Genomic DNA, 21217 nt, shown 5'->3' on the forward strand with positions numbered 1-21217 from the left:
GAACTACCAAATACAGTATATAAAATACAATAAGACGGTATATAAGATACAATGAGGCATTGACTCGAGCTATTAAAGTTGGTATGACACCGGTCTGTTCACTGTGCTAGACTGTCACACAAAGGACAAAATAAAAGAAACTGACACACATGTGCGCAATTACGAAGAGTGCTGAGACCAGCATAGTAAACCAAATGATGTCGTATCAACTCGTCCTAGTTGAAGCCTTATTGGGCATAACCTTGCGATAATTTGCTACCTGGCACTGCACAATACAAGAAATGATATGTTATGGTTGTCACCGCAGAATGTACTATATCGAACAGTACCCTTTTCACAGCCTGTGCCTCCGGGCTGTCTGACAGGCAGATGACATCGGGGCCAGCCATGGACAAAAGGGCCTTGAGATGGTTTCGCTTGGGCAGTTTTACAGGTGTCACAGGATATTCAGGGAATGCAGCAGCCAGTGCCCGTGCTCCTGCCTCATTTGTCCAAGGTGATATACCCACAAAGAACTCGCGACCTGCAACGCACACCCATGATCTGAATGTAGGGAAGCGAAGCTTTCAGGAAAAATATTTTTTAAGGCATACAACACAGAATTAATGAGAAAAGCAAATATAAACTTCGTTTACACTTAGGAATAGGTAATGTAAATGTCACAAATTTAATTCGGAGGCAGAAACTGTGACGTTTAGTTCAATGTAATGCTTCTTCTCATTTTAAGAGAAATGTCCTACTGTGGCTGAGGGCATACCTGTGAAAAGCACGTTTCCACCTTGAATAATTGCCATTGGATCCCGGATTTCCATTACTGCAATGCCCAGTTCTTTCTTGATGGTAGCCCGTATTATGTCCAGCTGCAATGTAAAAAACAAAGCTTTCACTTATGTTTCATCAATTTGGTTCACACTGGCGACTCTGCTGAGACACACACGAACGAGAAAGGTAACAGAGAAGCTTGATTTTGGTTAGTCACAACCATATGAAGCCAGCTTGATTAACTATTGGCTTCATATGGCTGACCCACACATCACAGACAGCCATGGAAATGTATTTATTGACTGGGCAAAAAGAAAAAAAAAGGGCAGCTCCAACGCACTTGGAATCTACACAAAGCATTCTTGAAACTTTTCAGTTAAATGCTATGCAAAGAATCGTACAATGCATGTAATTTTATTTCCAACTACGCGCAGGAATCGCCCAAATTCTCCCATCCCATTTTTCTTTTGGCTTTGCGGCAACGCGCGTGCAACTGTTCATGTTCTGCGCCGCGTTTTACAGCATATCGAATATGTGTTTTGGCCGGCAAGATGCTCCATCTTGGCTTTGAGAATGCGCTTCAGTTCCATGACACAGGTGCAAATGCCACACCTACTTTCACAGCGCAAGTTTTTATGTGCTCAACCTTTGACACGCGACTGTGGATTACAGCAGTATCCAGGATCGGCCCAGTTCGCTCGGCGACAAACCGACCGAGCTGCCACGGAACGCACCTAAGGGAGACAGGCAAAAACGTTTTGCTTTAAAAGTAAATAGTTACAGGTGCTACATGTACTATTGTCTTCTTTATGAATGGAAATTCGCGAGTGCGTGACAAATAGTGAAATGTGAAAACAAAAGTGGCTCCATTACTTTTATTGCCCACACTTCTTCTCGCACTAAAGAGGATGGAAGACTGGGCTAGCTGGTATTGATTCATGGCAAATAAGCAACAGCGCACTGAAAACGTCTTCATTTTCGGTGCGCTGCTGCCTATTTCCCACTAATTTTCTTGCACGTTACCTTCTTTCTGCGTTGACACAGCATGCGAGTGACAAAGAACTGAAGACCGTACTGATAGGGTGATGATGATGTCGTGCTCCCCGTTTACAGCGATACAATGCGTCCAAAGGAGTATAAAGAAAAACTGTTGGAGTGGAGGGAGTGCCAGCTAAGTGAAGCCGCCACGTCGCCATCTTGCGGGGGTCAAAAGCATGCTGGTCGCCGCAGCTTATGTATTTCGGGTCGTCGTATCTTGGCGTGAGCGGTGCTGTGCGGATCCCAAAATATGCTGCGCGCTCGAGTGTTTTTAGGAAAGATGACGTACAAATCGTTGACATGTTAGCGTTGTCCTCATTTAAATAAAGCTGCAGATCAGCACTGCCTTGTGCTAAAATAAAGGGAAATTTTATATTTCAGACTAAAAGGAAACAGCCGCTACCAATGTTCTGAGACTCTCCATGCAATGAGAATGCTAAAGCACCTACAACACCTGATGATAATGAAGATAATAATGAGTACTTATGTTTGTTGCGTGTAGTGCTATTTCTCACGCTACATATTTAGCTTTTAATCTCTTGTTTTCTTGTTTTGACAGCTTTCATGATTGCTGAATTTCTACACTGGATTAAAGAAGGTGAACAAACACTAATTATTGCGCTAATTTTTCTTGGTGGCAGCTGCATATTGATGTGGATAAAATGGGAAAATGTCCGAGTACTGGGATATCTGCGATCCGGAGACCGCCAATATGGCTCGCCTCATAGCCCACAGTGCTGCATTTGAACTTGAAAATCTACGAAGCAATTAAAAACCACCAGAAAGGTCGGTGAACAGCGCTGTGAAGATCTTGGCAGGCCGCTTCTTGCCCCCCCCTCGCAGGATGGCCGGCGGTGGCTTCACCCGAGCCCATAGGCCAGTATAGGCAACTTCCACTCCAGCAGTTTTTCTTTAACCTCCTTGGTGCGTCCTTATCAAATTCTAATGAAACAGTTGGTGCTCCCAGGCGTGTCACAAGGCAGGCTAAGAATAAAAATATATGTTCGGTACAAAGGTGCAAGCAGAAGGAATGGCGTCCTTCTCTTTTATTTTCGCATCTTGCCGCGGTGCCGCGATCGTGTGTTCCCTTTAATAAAAATCGCCACAATACTTGAAAATAAATGTGCAGCCAGCAGATACTGCATGCAAACCATACTTGATAGCACCGTGCATCATGTCCCTACATAACATAATGCTTTAATATTTAAGCACTAACTTCATCATAAACATAATTATCTGTAAACAGGTAAAGCTACAAGGATTGTACAAGTGTAACACCTAAGGAGGAGGAGGAAAAGCTTTATTTGCTCTAATTGCTTAGAAATTAGTGGTGGCAGATGTGGTTGGCCGTCTTCATGGTCTTCTTATCTGCGCAGGGTTGACGCCCCTATTCCAGGGCACCACTGAGGGTGGCTACTCGGTGAGCGTGCCTTACTAGTCCATGCTGGACTTTCGGGTCGCTGCTGGAGAGAACCCTCTCCCACTGCTCCACACTTGGATCTTTTATTTGAAGGAATTGTTGATTGTGAATGCATCCCCATGTAAGGCGATATGAGGTGGGCTTGGCGCCGCACCAGGGGCAAATGTCTCTCTACTGGGTGGGAAACATCTTGCTTAGTGTGTTTAGATTTGGATATGTTCCTGTTTGCAGCCTCCTCCAAGAGGTTGGTTCATGCTCATTTAGGCTGTTGTGGGGTGGAGGGTATTTGTAACACTAAACACGAAGGAATTACTGCAGAACAGCGATTCAACAGGACCGAGTCTCATACTTCCTGCTAACTTTCAGTCACCTGTGAGGCTGTTTCCCACAACAGTGACCATGTATGTTAGTCAACACAGTGAGCTCCAGCAGTGATGACCGTGCTGCTAATCCTGTCAAGTACAAGAATCCTGGACACGATTACTGCGCCGAAGACGACCTTGGGGCGACGTGGTCAGCGTAACTCTACGGGAGGCATTTTTTTTATAGATTGCTGAGCAATGCCTCATTTTGCGGAAATTGCACTTCAGGCACTCAATCCTGACAAAGATCTCGCGCTATATGTCGCGTCTAGCTTAATTCCGCTGGCTGGATTGTTTTCCTGTGACACTTTTGTAGACCCGTTTAAAACGCGTGGGTGATTTTTAAAATGCCGATTGCAGCCAAGTGATAATTTATCAGCAAATTGCACTTTAGTGGCATATACTCTACACACTCATACAACAGTTGCACCCTTCGGGGTGTATATTTGTCCTACAACGATAATCATCTGTCTTGCTTGCGTTTGCATTCTTGAAAACTAGGCACTTGCAACTTTCCTGTCGAGAATGCTATGTCACGCTGATAATGTGCAAGCCGTTCCGGACTTAGGAGTACCGGGCTCGCAGCGTTAAAGAAAGTAAATGCGGGCAAGACATGACGATTATCGTTGTGGGAAAAGTCACGAACAGTTTGGCACGATATCAACGTGACACAGCATTCTCGACACGAAAGTAGCAAGCGCTGAGTTTTCAACAAACGCAAGCAAAGCAGATGACGATTATTGTTGTGGGACAAGATAGCCCCCAAAGGGTGTAAACATTTTAAGAGCGCATTCTAGTGCACTCTGAAAAACGTTTCACGCTCAGAAAAACACATTTACGTAGCACGTATCGAGCAAGAGAAAGCTGCGTCGGGAGTTTTTCATGTTGCTCTACAATTTTCTCATTGACACTTTTCATCTAATTATACTATTTGAGAAGTTAAGACTAATTACCTAATTAGCCTGAATGCAAAAATAATCTGAATATCTCCAAGCGATGGCAAGCAACATTACCTTGGTTCTGTCCAGCTACGTGGCATTTGCATATCTTTAATGTTTGGCTCAATTTGCGTGGGACACCCTGTTTAGACGCTCTGAACCACCCCCGACGTGGCGTGCAAGACAGCAGCAGCAGCACGGGAAAGTTGAAGGAAGAGGCAAACAAAACTTGCCTTTAAAATCCTTCAAACGTTGTCGTTAGTCACGTCGGAGGAAAGCTACTGGTCTTCCATCTTGCTATTTTATTTTGAACAAAGGGTTCCAACTCCTAACATTTGCACAAAATTTTGCTTGCCTCGCAATTCCAAGGTTCTTGAAGGAGGTTCAGCTTCGATTAAAGTTGCAAGTGCTGGGAACAAATCATCTGGTGTTTGGATTCATTTCTATGCCGCTTGGATTAAATTGCGTGGAGAAAATTAAATAGACTGGCGCTTGGACTGAATAACCCGTCGTTTGGAATAATTTGAGTGGAAAAGCCAGTAATTTGCATAAGCAAAACTAAGTGCCGCTGCAAAGTCCCCTTCAGCAGTTCATCTGTATATGCTACGCAGAGTTGCGCAAAGGCCTGCCATTTCGTTCCAAGCATTGTGGTGAAGGCACTCGTTTTACTATACTTTACTATACACTCGTTTTACTTACTATACTTTCTGTGGCTACACTCTTGCTCTAAAAAACTGTTGCACCCTTTGAGGTGTATATTTGCCACACAACGATAATCTTTATCTGTCTTGCTTGCATTTCCTTTCTTGAAAACAGTGCGCTCGTTACTTCCCTGTCGAGAATGCCCTGTCATACTGATAACGCGCATGCCATTTGTGACTTCGAAGTACCATAGAGAAAGGAATTCAACAAGAGGGGACACTCAGCGAAAACTGGCAACAGGAAACACGTCATGCCTAGTGTCAACTCCATCCGTTAGTTGACGTGAGCATCGAAAAAAAGAATGTAAAATGAACTTACAGGCAACGTTTTATTTATTTTTTTATTCTTCCCTGCTAAAGCTAAAAAGTGTTGCGTATAAATGTACCTATACTTCGCGACCTATTCTTCTTGCGTTACTTAGCAACAAGCTAGCGGCACGCCAGACGTGCCATATGATGCATCATGCGCCAGACGTGCCACCCAGCCACCGAAGCGAGCGAGGCAGGCTGCGCATGCGAACTTCGCCTGTTCAGCGACACGTCTCTTCTGGATGTAGCCTGTTTGTTGGGCTCCCAGCCTTTTCTTGCGTTCCTTCTGCATTTCGACATGGCACCACTGCACTATTGGACTGCAACGCATTTCAAGCAGATTTAGGCTTACGGCACGAAACAGAGACTATAGTGACGCAGTTAGCGAAAAATTGCTCGGCTCTTCTGGCACAGTTAATTTGAGTTAATGACTTGTACTGAGAGATGTTGCGACACTTTCTATGAGCCCCAACGTTATTGTACCTTCTTTTGGTAGTTTATGGGCACGCTTGCTACATCTGCCTTTGTGACTCAGTTAGCGAAAAGCAGCTCGACCATGGTGACAACTTCGCGTGTACTGAATCTTACAGGGACAAGTTTGTGTCGCTTTCCCTGACCCCCAACATTATTGTATTTAGCTACTTTTTGGGATATTTCTGAAGTACACCCGCCATGCCTGGCATTGTGCCGCAGTTAGCAAAAAAACAGTTCGGCTGTGTGCTGCAGTTTCGCGTTTACTGAATGTTACTGCGAGAAGTTCGTGACGCATTTCCTGACCCCCAAAATTATTGTAATTAATTTCGTAACCTTTTGGAATACTTTCAAGGCATGCTGGTCACGCCTGGGGTTGTGAAGAAGTTAGCAAAAAAGCAAGCCGGCCGTCATGACAGTTTGACGTGTACTGAATTTTAGTGGAACAAGGGACCAAGAGTTCAAGATCGCAAGTCAGCCTCTAGAGTCTGTGGAGGAGTATGTTTACCTAGGTCAACTAATCACAGGGAACCCGGACGATGAGAAGGAAATTCACAGAAGAATAAAAATGGGCTGGATCGCATACGGCAGACATCGTGAGCTCCTGACTGGGAGCTTACCGTTATCATTGAAAAGGAAAGTATACAATCAGTGCATTTTACCGGTGCTGACATAAGGCGCAGAGACTTGGAGGCTGACAAAGGAGCTTGAGAACAAGTTAAAGACTGCGCAGAGAGCGATGGAACGACGAATGCTAGGCATAATTATAAGAGAGGGAAAGAGAGCGGTTTGGATCAGAGAGCAAAGGGGTATAGACAATATTCTAATAGACATTAAGAGAAAAAAGATGGCGCTGGGCAGGTCATGTAATGCGCAGATTAGATAACCATTGGACCATCAGGGTGACAGAATGGGCACCAAGAAAAGGGAAGTGCAGTAGAGGACGGCAGAAGACTAGATGGTGCGACGAAATTAGGAAATTTGCGGGTGCTAGTCGGAATCGGTTGGCGCAGGACAGGGGTAATTGGAGATCACAGGGAGAGGCCTTCATCCTGCAGTGGACATGAATAGGCTGATGATAATGATGAATTTTAGTGGGGCAAGGTTGTGACTTTTCTTTATGGCCCTGCAACAACATATACCTTCTTTCGGTAATCACGCTTGTCGAAAACGCGACGAGCGATTGCCAAGAGTGACAATACGGGAGTGTGTTGCTTGCGCCGGCAGGACGCGCAAAAAATAACACCAAGGAGCTCCAAAACCAAGAACTTGAAAATTCGGTCTTCTGAGCGACTGAAAAGAGGCTTTGCACCCACGAATTTGTCTCGAGTGCGACTAGAAGGCATTCTGCGAGCGTCTAGCATGGTCTGATTGAGAGCGTGTGTAGTGGCCACTTTTTGTATACAGAGCGTACTATCGCGTCGGTTGAAGCCAAGTTCTTCTGGAAACACGCAGTCGCCCGTGTATTTGTGCTCTGAAAGAGGTCCCCTGAAATGGTTCAGACAAACTTTATAGATGCGTAGGGTACAGCTAAAGTTAATCATTTGTGCGAAACATCTCAAATTAAGAGAGCTACGGAGGATTACAAGTTACCCTCCTCCATAGCCATGCATTGTCTCCTCAACTCGTTCGCCAAGTGATCGGGGCTAAGCTCTGCCTTCACTGGCTCTGCATCATGATGGCACGTCGTGTCGTCGACTTCCGGTTCTCTAGGAGCGAGCACGCGAAGCCTCTCCAAACTCTCCGCCAGCTGCTTGGCAGTCGACCCCAAGTGAGAGCTATCGAAACAGTGTGCGCTGCGAGCATTCTGTCACAGCACCGAACGTGTCTGGTGTTCCGGTAACCACAGGCGAGCTGGGCGTTTTGACTGAACGGGGGAGGCATAAACTCAAGCTGATGAAGGAACTTTAGCATAGACGTACGTGAGCTGCCTGATCAATATCCACTATTCAGCCACTCATTGGCGCAGAGCTTAACCAGCCAAACAAAGAGCTAGTATTGCTCTAAACAAGTGTAAAACATTTTAAACATTTACAAAAACAATGTGTTGATTACACTCCTGTGAAAAATTTGCACCAGCAGCAAAGAATACATTTCGTTACTGCTACTGTGTGTAGTTGAGCTCTGTGCCACCAGATGGCGGCACCGTGCAGACCATTCGTATTTGCGCTTCTGCTCATCCCGTGAAAAGACAGTCAAACGGCCAGGCCCTGTCCCCTTGCGTTTGCGCTTACCCTAATACCAGACTCGTGAAACGCTACTGCGATAGTAATGTTCTGGTGTAAAGTGACGGCTGCAAACGCGCAAACCCTGGCGCCGACCAGATGCGCTGCAGCCAGTCCGCTCGTCTGCTGCCTTGCAGAGGGACACGATGTCGCAGCTTGACATATTGCCAGTCGCTACGTTTGCAGTCCGCAACGCAACAAAGTCGAATTAGTGCTCGTGAAAAGATTGAGACTGACTCTGACTGCGGAGCTCTCGTCAAAATGGAGCACGTTGTAACACAAGCAGACGACGCTTGTTGTGTGCCGAAAGTGCTTAAGTGTAGTGAGAAATTGTTCTTGTGTATTCTCTATTCCTTTTTATAGAAACAAATTAACTAACGTTCCAACTATTACGAACATAATTTGTTCACCATAAAGGAGGAAAAATTATCGATGACGTGCCCTAGGGAGCCAATTGGATAGCTCGCCCTACTGACGTCAATTGGGTGATTTACGTCGTATGGGTAGGGGCGGCTGAAAATTCTGCCAAGCAGCGTGCTGCGATCGGCAACAATGTACATTTTTAAAACTTTATAATAAATTACACGCTTTACACGGAGTGCCTGGATGCGTCAAATAACGATCAGAAAGACCTAATCTAACGACTCAGTACGTTTGTACAAAGTCGTCAAAATCGTTTCAGGGTCCCTTTAAAGGGCAGGAAATAAGGCCCGGGAATGAGGAATGCTTGAAAGTCAGCTGTTTTCTTCATATTTTATGGCATTATTTGGGAGGAGTCTATTTGCTAGGAAATGTATGTAAAAGTGAGCTTCTTTGTAATTCCACCCATTCACCACTTACGCACGTTTCGCCCCTACACGCATTATTCCTGTTATGTCTGTATATCAATATGATACATGCTTGTAATTTACTTTTTTTCAGCTGATGGCGTCCGGTGGAGCTTTGTACGGAAACTACTGCTGCTTACCTCATGCCACAACTTTGGATGAATGCACAAAAAGCTCGGAACGAGCATTTATATAGAGCAAAATAAACATTTCATAATTTCAGAAGACGTCTTGCGTTTACTTTATTTAATTGCACCTGGCACAGATTCGTTGGAGGCTTGTAAAACATTTTTAGTAAATAAACAGATTCCGCGCCAAGGCCGCGCGTGATTCAGCAGTAGCAGCTAAAAAAAAAATATAAAAAAATTGCCGCGCCGATCAGCGGATCCGGCGTGGCGTGTACCAGCTGGCGTTCAAAACGCACGCGCCCAGAACCGAAACCGGAAGGTGTTGATTCCATCCGCTTGGTGCGCTACAGTCAATTCGGCCACTGGGCTCTATGGGAGTGTCCTCTCTTGTATTTCTTTCTTTATGGAATATCATAAGAAGCCAACAAACACTCACACCAAGGACAACATAGGGGAAATTACTTGTGCTTAATAAATGAAGTAATGAAACGATAAATTAATGGAAATTAAAGTGGATGAAGAAACAACTTGCCGCAGGTGGGAACCGAACCCACAACCTTCGCATTTCGCGAACTTGCCGCGTGGGTTCGGTTCCCACCTGCGGCAAGTTGTTTTTTCATCCACTTTAATTTCCATTAATTTATCGTTTCATTACTTCATTTATTAAGCACAAGTAATTTCCCCTATGTTATCCTTGGTGTCAGTGTTTGTTGGCTTCTTATGATATGACTAATAAAAATCGGGCCCCTCGGTTAACCCCCTTTCTTCTCGTTTCTTTATGGAAGTACTGGGCTTGCAGCGTTAAAGAAAGGAAATGCGGCCAAGACAGATGACGATTATTGTTCATTTGTCTTGTCCGCATTTCCTTTCTTTAACGCTGCGAGCACGGTACTTTCAAGTCACGAACGAAATGTGCATTATCAGCACGACAGAGCATTCTCGAAAGGAAAGTAGCGAGTGCAGCGTTTTCAAGAACGGAAACGCAGGCGAGACAGATGACGATTATCGTTGTGCGCAAGATACGACCCAAAGGGTGTACTATCGTGAGCAATATGAGCGGGAATACGCGAACGCGTGGCAAATAGCCTCGAACCCGACGTGGGATGATTCGCGGCGGCCGCTGTCGGAAACAAAGTGGGAAGAGCGCCGCGGTTCCACTAACTGTTTGCCCTCCCGCCTCGCTACTGCTACGAAACGGCAGCTGATTGCGTGTCACCAGCCGCTAGCGATGATACGAGTTCATACCTGCGCGCGCAGCCACATCCAATGATCCGTCAGGCTACGTAACTCTGAGGGGTCGGCCGTGACGCAACCTGCCGTGAGACGCAGGATTTGCTCGCATCTAGGTAGTGTTGGCTTAGCATTGATACGCCTGTGTTATCTTTTCTTTTGTGGAATATGCTTATAAAGTAGACCACGGCTGTCCGTGCCTAGCAGTCATATGTGTTTCAGTGCCTGAACGATGTCGCGAGTGCCTTTGCATAAGCGTGAGGAAGTCGTCGAGTTGTCAAAAAAAGGTTACACGCACCGCAACGTTGCTGCATTGACAGGCTGCCAGTTGAAGACGGTCAACAGGATAGTCTAAGTATACCGAGATGAAGGAAGCATTAAGTGTGCGCCGCAAAAGAGGCAACCCCGCGTCACGTCGATGGACCAATACGTACAAATTGTTGCTGCAGTCAATGAGAAGCCATTTCAAATTGCGAAGGACGTGCGCAGTACTCTCGACTCGGCAAATGTGTGTGACAGCACAGTACGGCAAATGTTAAGGGAAGCCGCAGTCCGTAGTCGCATCGCCGCTCAGAAGCCTCTTCTCACAGCTGCCAACACAACTGTCCGCCTGAAGTTCGCTGTCAATCACCGCAGCATGGAAGGTGGCGGATTGGAAATACGTAATCTTCTCCGACGAATATACTTTCTCGGGCCGCTGGGACCAGCACAAATGAATGTGGCGCATGGAAAACACACGCTTCTATCCGCAGAACAACAAGGAGGCGCCCGCAAGCGGACGCACGTCATTAAACATGTGGGCGGCTACTTCGCCAGACGTCCTAAGTTTTGTAAGAATCTCTGGGAGAGTTACGAGTGCTGCTTATTGCACATTGCTGGAGCACGAGATGTTCACATATGCATTGCATGGTCCACTCCCGGATGGGTACTACCTATTGCAACAGAACTTGTCTCCTGTGCATACAGCAAAGGTCGTGACACGTCTTTTAGATGAACGAGGGGTAATGCGCCTTGAGTGGTGCGGGAAGGGCGCGGACGTGAACGTAATAGAGCATGCTTGGGTACGTATGAATGCTAACATTTCCACGCTCTCCTTGGACTTGGCGACCGCTGGTGAATGGCATAGGAAGCTATACAAGAGTGGAAACGTCTTCAAGGTGACACAGCCTTCGTCGAGGCTCTCTACGGGTTTCTACCAAAGTGAATGGAGGCCGTCATTAAAGCCGGCGGAACCATCACCCGTTGTTAGCCCACCAAAGACGCAAGAATAGGGCAAGCTAATGCTGATATAGTGGGGTACTTTTTTTATGTGCATTCAAAGTTTGTTACCGCGTCGCAACAGCCCAATAAAAACTTTTCAACCGACTGCTGCGTGCAACTCTCCGTTCACGAGAACCAGGATACAGCAAAACAGGTGTAAAAAAATACTGTTTTTTCCTGCGCCTGAATGCTATTACAGGCGCTATAGTATTAAGCCGGTATCACTGCCAGACGTTCCGTGCGTGTCATAGAGCAAGAGAGGTATTTTGCGCAGGACTAAACGCAACACATTGCCACGCCCTGCGTGCCACTGGCGGCGAGCTCGACCACTGGAAAAGCTAGCGCCACCGTCGGTGTGACGTGGCATGAGGGATCATGTGGACACAGCGGCCGCGTCGGCTGCTTCGGAGGAGCCGAAGCCAGCTGAAAACGAAACTTTAAAGTCCCACCTGCGCCGCGGTTCTGTTTAAGTGGTGAGGCTTTACCGCCTTGGGTGTCTGCTTGACAACATTTGAAAGTACTATAATAGGTAGTGGCTGCCTTTGGAGGCGTGCAGCATGGTAGGCTACTGCTCGGTGCCGCAGTGCCAGACGCACGCAACGGAGCCCGGTGTCAGCCTTATTCACATGTAGCCACAGGGCAAGGAGCTGCGTGAAGCTTGGCTGGCGAAACTTAGAACCGGCAGACAGCCATCGGCTACAACTCGGGTATGCAGCAAGCACAGACGCGAGGAACATTTCTGCTACGGCGCCGGGACTGAGCGATGTTCGGCGAGTAGGAGAAATCGCGCACTGAGACGCTCGCCCGCTGCCCGGCTAACGTCAGGACAGTTTGGTGTATGAATTTGTTGATGCTAGATACTGGCAAGTTCACTGGAAAGGAAACGGAGCGGTAAGACGCACATTATAAAAAGGCACGGCATATGGTCATGTTTGTGTTATGAATTAATGCACTGGATTACGAAAATCAAGCAGAGGGAAATCGCACGCTGAGAAGACCGATAAACATACAGTGCGACGCAACTTGAGAAATACTATTGAAATGTCCAAGAATTTAGAAAACAAAAAAGATTGAATCGTCGCGACGGCACATCACAGTCGCCGTAGCTAGGCGTCGAAATCTCTATAACGGAATTATTTTTGAACAGTTCTGATAGCGTCCACGCAACAATGGTTGCTAGTGTACTGTCAAATGCTCATATGCTGCGGCCTAAAGCTCACGGCATGGTGCGAAAACGCGCTCACAGCGAAAGCAAAACATTGTGCGCGGACATGCATGCAGACGAGCAGTCGGTCGATGCGAACCCGTGCGATCGCTGGATTGAGGCTCCATTCTGTTATGCCCCATTTGGTTAGACAGACAGCCCACTATAAGAACATATTTGACATAGTTTACTCTCAGCGTTTGCCTACCTTTCACGCAAGAAGCCGGTTCGGGAGACTCCATCGCGGCGACCGCGCGCAGTGGCGTTCACGTACTGTACGTATTCGTTAAAGAGATAGCGACTGTAAACGATTCTGTGCTTTCAGTTTGCCCAAGATTACTATATCGACAGTCAAAAACTTCCCTCCTTTTGAGAGTACCTGCATTAATGTCCAGGAGGGCTGCCGCATGGTGTTTTTATTGAGCGCCGTAAGCGAAACCTATGAGGAGCGCGCCGCGTGATCCCTTTATTTGCCACGCGTTCGCGTGTTCCCGCTTATATTACTCACGATAGTACATTTGTTTAAGAGTGTATGAAGGGAAAGCTACGGGCGCGTGGCTGCTGTACACGTGTTACCACGCCAAGTAGTCCGGCAGCGTTTGACAGTGCTTTTGGTAGCTCGGGACAGACACTGATTCGACGCAGCTTCCACGTGCGACGGTTTCGCGTTTCCCCAGACGCGGAAGGGAAAAGCCGCAAAGTAAGCAAACCTTTACACTCAGTGGTGTATTCTGTCTTATTTAACTGTTGCTAATAAGGTGTTCATGTTTTGTCTTCCCCAGCCTAAACTAACCTGGATTAAAACGCAGGAGTCTTTTCAGAAGCGCTCTCACTTGTGCACGCTTTGCATCCGTAGCTTTCCCTTCATAGCCACAGAAAGTTGTCCGCGAGTATACTAACACCACCACCACCTAGATATTGCTAACCACAGGGGCTAAGTGGAAAGGAAAAAGGCACTCCTAGCGCGCGCAAGAACTATGCCGGTTTCTGGCAATGGGGGAAAAACTTGCGCCGTGACGCAGCAGGTGCTTCAAGCAATGACAGCTGACTCCCAAACGAACGCAGTGCGGCTGAACTTGATGTGCGCGCCTGTCAGTGGTGATGACTGGACGGCGCGCACTATACTTTCACTTAAGCCCAGACCACACGTGCGCTTGCAGACGCGCGCAAGCTCGCGCTCGCGCGCCCACGCATGAGCAGACGGTGCAGCATGGCTCGAACGCGTCGAAACGCGGCGTGATCTCGGGGAACAGCTCCTAGCCACCCACCACAGCTCCTCCCTGTTATCGCGCGCCTGGGTTGTCTCGCGTCGGAGCGCCTGGCTACGCAGCTACGGCGCGGAACGTTCAACTCTTAGTGAAACGGATTTATAGAATGCAAGAAAGTGCTTCTTCTTTTCTTTTTGTGCTGATCGAACAGCTATAAAGATATAACAATTACGTTTATATGTATCGAAACACTTTGAAACACTGTCGATAACAAAGTACGAAGTGGCGTCTGCCAAGGCGTCTATGAGTGAGCCCAGTGTGCGCGCTGTCGCGCGGACGCGAGCTTGCACGCGTCTGCAAGCGTACGTGTGGTCTCGGCTTTATGCCTGAGCTGCGCACTCCGCTTTCACGTTTCATTTGACGCTGATGGTACGGTTAATTTGAAAACGATAGCTGTGCCCTATGATTTAGCCAAACTCGGCGTGTTTTAACGTTGGATTATGAACGCTATTTATTACAGCGAAGCTTTATTCCAAAGATTAATGTGGCGGGTACAGGCGCGGTGGTTTTATAAGCGATAGCCCTACCCGCCGTGGTTGCTTAGTGGCTATGGTGTTGGGCTGCTCAGCACGAGGTCGCGGGATCGAATCCCGGCCACGGCGGCCGCATTTCGATGGGGGCGAAATGCGAAAAGACCCGTGTACTTAAATTGAGGTGCAAGCTAAAGAATCCCAGGTGGTCCAAATTTCCGGAGTCCCCCACTACGGCGTGCCTCATAACCAGATCACTGATTTGGCACGTCAAACCCCACAATTTAATTCAATTTTTAAAAGCGGTAGCCCTGTCGCAGCCCATCTAGGCAATTATACTGTTGTAGACGACAACGGACCGGTCCGTACGCCACGGCACAGAAAAAATCTTTCCCGCTTCCAGTGCGATTCGTGCGCCCCGATGCGCGGCACCCCATCATGCTCAAGAGATGCTACAGATAAGTTATTGCGTGTCACTGAGGGTGAGCGTATATGATGCTCTAGTTCAGATAAAAAAGTGGGACCGCTGCTGTAGCCGAAGCGGTGGAAAGTGCTTCGTAAGCATGCGCTACTGCTGCCGTAGTGGGAACGCGCCTTTGCCGATACCGATGGCACAAGAGTTGAAGCAAGTGGTATGCCCCGTATGCCGGCGTGGGTTCCGTCAGAGTGGCTTCTTCGTATCGAGTAGAACGACTGATATCGCTTTTCGACGACGTGATCACGCTCGACCATGCAGCGGCGGCGGGTGTAGCGCGAAAAATAATAATAATATTTGGGGTTTTACGTGCCAAAACCACTTTCTGATTATGAGGCACGCCGTAGTGGAGGACTCCGGAAATTTTGACCACCTGGGGTTCTTTAACGTGCACCTAAATCTAAGCACACGGGTGTTTTCGCTTTTCGCCCCCATCGAAATGCGGCCGCCGTGGCCGGGATTCGATCCCGCGACCTCGTGCTCAGCAGCCCAACACCATAGCCACTGAGCAACCACGGCGGGTTGTAGCGCGAAAAAGAAAAGACGCAACTCTGTTCCCTGCGATAGCCATATACATCCGTGTACGGGGACACTACCCCTAATTGTATACGTAAGCCCAGAGTCCACTCTAGTTCGTCTCGAAGATATCAGATTTGGTTTATCGTAAATAAAAAAAAAATGTAATCCCGATAAGTAAGTCACATAACGTCGATTTCACCGTCAATCTGCATCAAATCGAGAGTAATGCCACATATCTAACATATAAAAAACGTTTCTATAAACGCACAGGAAGAGTTGCATCACTTAGAATCAGTGCGTTGGATCTGACCTAAAGTCTTCCCTGTTGTTGTTATTCTTCTTACTATTATTATAATCATTATTGGAAGTAGTAATAGTAGTAGTAATAGTGATTCTTACCATTACCTTCGTTCTTACACGGTCATGGAAGCGGTCAGTAGTTCTGGCTCAGCAAAAAATAAATAAAAAATACACCAGAGGCGACATGGATGACGTAGAAGAAGCGAAACGGACGCAGCCTTTTAGATCGAAACACTATAGCGCCTAAACCAATAAATAGCTGATAACTTCGCTCTTTATTGATTTAAAGGCTCCTATGGGCGCCGCGGCTTCTTTACAGATGACTGGCAGAACAGCAATGCAGTTTTGGGAGTGCAACGTTTTTGCGTTACGAATGTTTATGCTTCCTTCATTTTTAGCAGATGGAACACGAAATCAGAGGGCGGCAGCGCAGCTAGGTTGTAGAAGTCACATAGATATAACGCTCAGCGAGCGTGTTAATTACCGCTTACTACTTACGTCAAGAGTAGTAAATGCGTTTTACAAACTCGAAAAGTAAATTCGCCGTCAGATCTCGCAGATCAGTGAGTTTATTCCTGTGCATCAGGTTTCCGAAAACGCAAGGAGCTCTTTTCTCGGTCGTAGGACTTGTGCGAACATTTTAACAAAGGTGAAAAATGCCACAGATATGTAGATCCACTGCAAATCACCGTGAAACGCTTGCGGATGTGTGACGCTGTTTAGTGTATCCAGACACTAATTAATATTACGGATAGGTAGTTCGCAGCAAACGAAAAGAATGTGTCGGATAACATTACATAAGCAAAGCACAACTGCGCTGAGAAAGAAAATCTTGCGTGTATATCTGAAAGTTTGGCTGAGCTACGCTAGGCTGTTTTGCATCCATACTGCTGTTGACGCTTCTAGATACAGGGCTAAGTACAGAGGGATGAACTGCGTGTCTTAGCTAATTGAATGACCATTTACCTGGATTTGACACAGCCTAGCCTTCCAGGCCGTAAGAGCAGGTAAAGTTAGCCGAACCAGTTCAAACGGTCTATTGTGTAATTGCCAACGCGTGTAGCTGGTATTCTGACAGTTCATTATGAATTTTTTTGGTGGGGTGGGGGTGGGGGGTCTAAATAAACTCTAAAACTTCTCATTCAAGCTGGTTGAATATTTTCACACCGGTACACTGGTGTAAGCGACATCAGCCACGCCCGTTTTAAGTACCTAATCATTATGTGGTGTTCCCAGGCTGTGAGATGGCTGAAAAAGACACCACGAGAAACAAATGTTTGACTTGTATTGGTCGGAGTGAAACATCGGTAGTGTTTGTTAACTGATTTTAACTACTTGAATCTGCACAAGAGGGCATGAGTGATGCCGTAGTCGAGGACACGGAGTAATTTTGATCATCTGGGGTCTCTTACAACGTTCATTACAACCTAAAGATACACGTTCCTGTAGTTTGTCTTTAAAAAGAACCACCGCAATAGCCGGGTTTCATCCCACGACCTCATACAAAACAGCAGACCATCACAGCATCGTCAATGCGTTGGGTTTCGCGAGTTTTAAACTGGTTGTGTACATCAGTCTATGTTCAGTTTCATCACGGTTTCACCAGTCTTTATAGCATAGAGGCAAGGGTGCGTTGTATGGCGTGCCATGTGCATAAGGACATAAATGACTTCGGACTTCTACTTTAATATGACCTTGGGAAAAGAACGGAACTATTGCAGATTATTTAAACTAAACCGGTGCCTTACTTGAAGCTCTTCAGTGAAGCTGGTCTTTGAATATCTAACAGTTAACGATGAAATTCTGCCTTTACTCCCGTCCTTACCAAGCCCTCAGAAAAGGTACTCGGTGTTGCTAGTTGCGAAACGCGGCATTCGCTCGCTAGCTGAAAGAGCCTAGGGCCACTAGGTCGCCAAACAACCCCCTCAGCGTAAAGAGCAGCGCTGCGGCTAACGAATTAACGCCCATGTAGGGTTTCCCTACTATTTTCTTAAAGGGGCTCTGAACCACTCTTTATAGAAGTGGAGAAAGGAATTTGAAGTGGAAATAGGCTATTTCAGAAATACTTTGCCGCATAAAGCACTTCAATGCGTTCAGCGGAAGCGGAGTTATTGGCAATCAAACACGGCCTCCGCTGTGCTCCTGTTCCTTCTTGTATGTCTTGCACTGCGAAGGCTACAGCGCAGTGGGGCGTGCCCACAACGCTCCGCCTCCTACGTGGCGCGCAGTTCAAATTTCATTTTGGATGTTAACGTAGACGCCACGACTTCCGCCTTTGGTGCCACCGACGCGCTAAACATAAGCCAAACGCGGTTGTCCTCAGCAAGCCGCAGTGCGCTGAGCCAGTGGATTCGTGGCGGCACACCGCGGCGGCCGCGGTACCTAGGCCATGTAGCCGACCGTAGCTTGATGTCAGCTATCGGCCAATCTAAGCGAATGACGAAAGAGTGCGTCTAGAAGAGGGTGAGAAAAGGGTTTTCCGTTGAAAAGCGAGCGTTTGAGAAAGGTAACTTCGCGATCCGCTTGCGAGCTCTACGCACCGCGTACAACAGCAAAACTTAGCTGAGATGTTCGCAGCAGCGTGTGCTACCCGTGGACTATGTTATTTCACCAAGCCCAGGGAGTGGTTCAGGGCCCCTTTAACAATGCATAACAATTCCATGCACCATGAAAATGGCTATGATGGCTAAACATGATCATGAACTTCCAACTGGATTGGGTTGGATTTTTTTCCTTGCCAATGTGGCCAAACACTGCGTTGGGCGAAGATAGAAACTGAGTTCAGCAGCAATTTCCGGGAGATTTTACTGTCAACCGTACAACCGGAAGAAATAGTCGGGAGGCTTGGCAAGTATGATTTTGCGTCTCGTCTTCGTCATTGCTGTAACAATGTTTCGCGCTAACACTGCTTCCACGTAGGGATGTCGTGCGCACGGTAACCGCAGCGGTTAATGACACGCGATATCTGCTTTTGCTTCGAGCCATGCCTGAAGGCGTGGGTGGCACCTCCAAGACGAGCACATAGCTGGTAGAGTGGTATTCACGAGGCACACTGCGCGCGCTTTGGCAAGACTCAACTCAACATACAAATGCGTGAGAAGAGAGTTTGGCACCACTGTTCATCGTTCAGAAGTCTCAATGCCCGCACGTGCTTATACTGCGAAAAGTACAGCGAGCGAACTATTAAATGATCGCTTCCTCCTTTACTACAGGCTTCGATTGCAATCTATACGACCACAGATCATATACTGCAGTTATCTCACCAACAATAAACATCTAATGCAAAAGGGGAATTAATCCTACGTGCTGCTATCAAGGTGACGATAACGCTAATCCGAAGAGAAACGGAAACAGCAAATATCTTTCGTTAACTCAAACCTAAAACATGATTAAAAATGGCCACATGTGTGCGCAATTTTCCCACAAACAGCATATCATGAGAAAAAGTTCGCTCATTCATACCACCATGGTTATGTTTTCTTCAATGTCCTATTTGTTTTTTAATTATGAAATTCGAAGGCAATTTGAGATGCAAGTGCGTGCGTGTGTGTGCGAATTCACACTGGGGACTTCACTCCGGACTCCTTTATTCCCGGCGAGTATACCATCACTTTTCTTTTATATATTCTATACATGTTGCGGGCGTTTCCAATCTAGGAGTGTACTTTGTTTAGGCAGGCGCTTTAATAAATGAGTGATGCACGCTTAAGCTTCATTTTGTTTTGTTCGTGTATAGTTTTCTGCCCCAGTATTAGTGTTACCAATGCCTTAAGCAGCAGGAATATTCTAACTAATTAAATTTTGTGCGCAGGCACCGGTATCAGGAACGATAACTAGCTCGGAAAGTCTGAAGTTATGACACATGTTATGCCGCAAGGCGACAAATCGTTTTGATAGCATGCTTTAGTTTAGCGGTGTAAGCAGAAAATGCTGTTTTCTCACTCAGCGCGGCGAGTTGTCAGTTTATTCGCTCGCAAGAAATTTAGAAGCAACTGCAAACAGCACTCGTTCCAGATTTGGAGCATTCGGCCTGGCCGCAGCGACGCCAGATTGCTTTGCGACACTGTGCACACAGCCAAATGTCATTACAACTGGTTCGATACGTTTCTAAGTCACGCCTTTACACTAATACAAGTGACATTGCTTAAAAGTAAATCCTCGCTAAATTTCGGAAACCTATCGGAAGAAAGGCAACTTGGTCCGATTGGGTGTTATTTACTTCTCACGTTTCACCGGGGCTTGACAATTCCTACGGGCGCCGGGTGTCTGCTGTGTTCCCTAGCTCTAACACTGCACACTGCGAGCATGAACAAGCGCAACTTATCAGACGCAGACTACCTTATCACGCTATCAGTTAACTGTAAAGAAAAAGGTTCATCCCGACTCATTTATTTTTATCCGAAGACGCATTGACCAGGTAACTTAACAGTTTTTAGCCTCTTTCTATCAGGGCCCAATATCCGTGTTCACCTACTGAAAGCGCGACAGACATTACTGCCTATATATTGTGGGATGATATGCGATATAATGCAACACGAGTCACAGTGCGTAGTTGCCTATGAAGGCCAAAAATAGTCAAGTACAGTACTTGTGGCAGTGAAGCAGCGCCGCGAACAAATGTTCGCACCTTTCGTAGGCCCGCTACGCACAAACACTTCCCTTTCTTAGCCTCCGGCTCACTTGAAAGGCTGTTTGTCTTTAAAAATGACCGATGCGGCACAATAGAGGCAGGCCGGACGTTTGCACGCACAACGCAACGATTTCCGGGGTTTCGTCACTAAAATGCTAGAGATCGATCAAAATAAGACAATCGGCAGCAAGAACACTTCGGCTTCGACGAAACACTTCGATTCTACGCCACAAATAAGAAACTTGAGCCCAGCACCACCGTGCCCAGCACCAAGAGAAACAGCCGACGTGAACATGGAACTACCACTGTTTCACCGCGCGGACAGCCAGCAACAGAGCGTAAACAAACTCGACCTCACTCCGCAATGCCGGCACGCCTAGGGACAAACGCATACAAAACGAGCAAAGAAACTTCTCCGTGGTACCTAGGCAAAGCGTTATCATAAGAAGCCAACAAACACTGACACCAAGGACAACATAGCGGAAATTACTTGTGCTTAATAAATAAAATAAAGAAAACGATAAATAAATGTAAATGAAAGTGGATGAAAAAACAACTTGCCGCAGGTGGGGAACGATCCCACAATAATTTTTTCATCCACTTTCATTTCCATTACTGGTTGTGGGATCGTTGCCCACCTGCGGCAAGTTGTTTATCCATCCACTTTCATTGTTGTGGGA

General features: G+C 46.8%; 1 protein-coding gene across 3 annotated transcripts in view; it reads right to left on the reverse strand.

Annotated features, from left to right (window-relative positions):
• LOC142587263 (N(G),N(G)-dimethylarginine dimethylaminohydrolase 1) overlaps positions 1 to 21217 on the reverse strand; it is a 95338-nt gene that overhangs the window by 67644 nt on the left and 6477 nt on the right. For all 3 annotated transcript variants that reach the window (XR_012829426.1, XM_075698144.1, XM_075698140.1), the window contains exons 2-3: positions 758 to 860; positions 330 to 523 (exon numbers count right to left, since the gene is read on the reverse strand). Coding sequence is in view for 2 of the 3 variants with exons in the window: in XM_075698144.1 (XP_075554259.1) it covers positions 330 to 523; positions 758 to 860 (297 nt within the window). In the remaining variant the exon portion in view is untranslated. The remainder of the gene's footprint in view (positions 1 to 329; positions 524 to 757; positions 861 to 21217) is intronic.

This window comes from Dermacentor variabilis, chromosome 1 (genome assembly GCF_050947875.1).
Source record: "Dermacentor variabilis isolate Ectoservices chromosome 1, ASM5094787v1, whole genome shotgun sequence".
Classification (NCBI taxonomy): Eukaryota; Metazoa; Arthropoda; class Arachnida; order Ixodida; family Ixodidae; genus Dermacentor; species Dermacentor variabilis.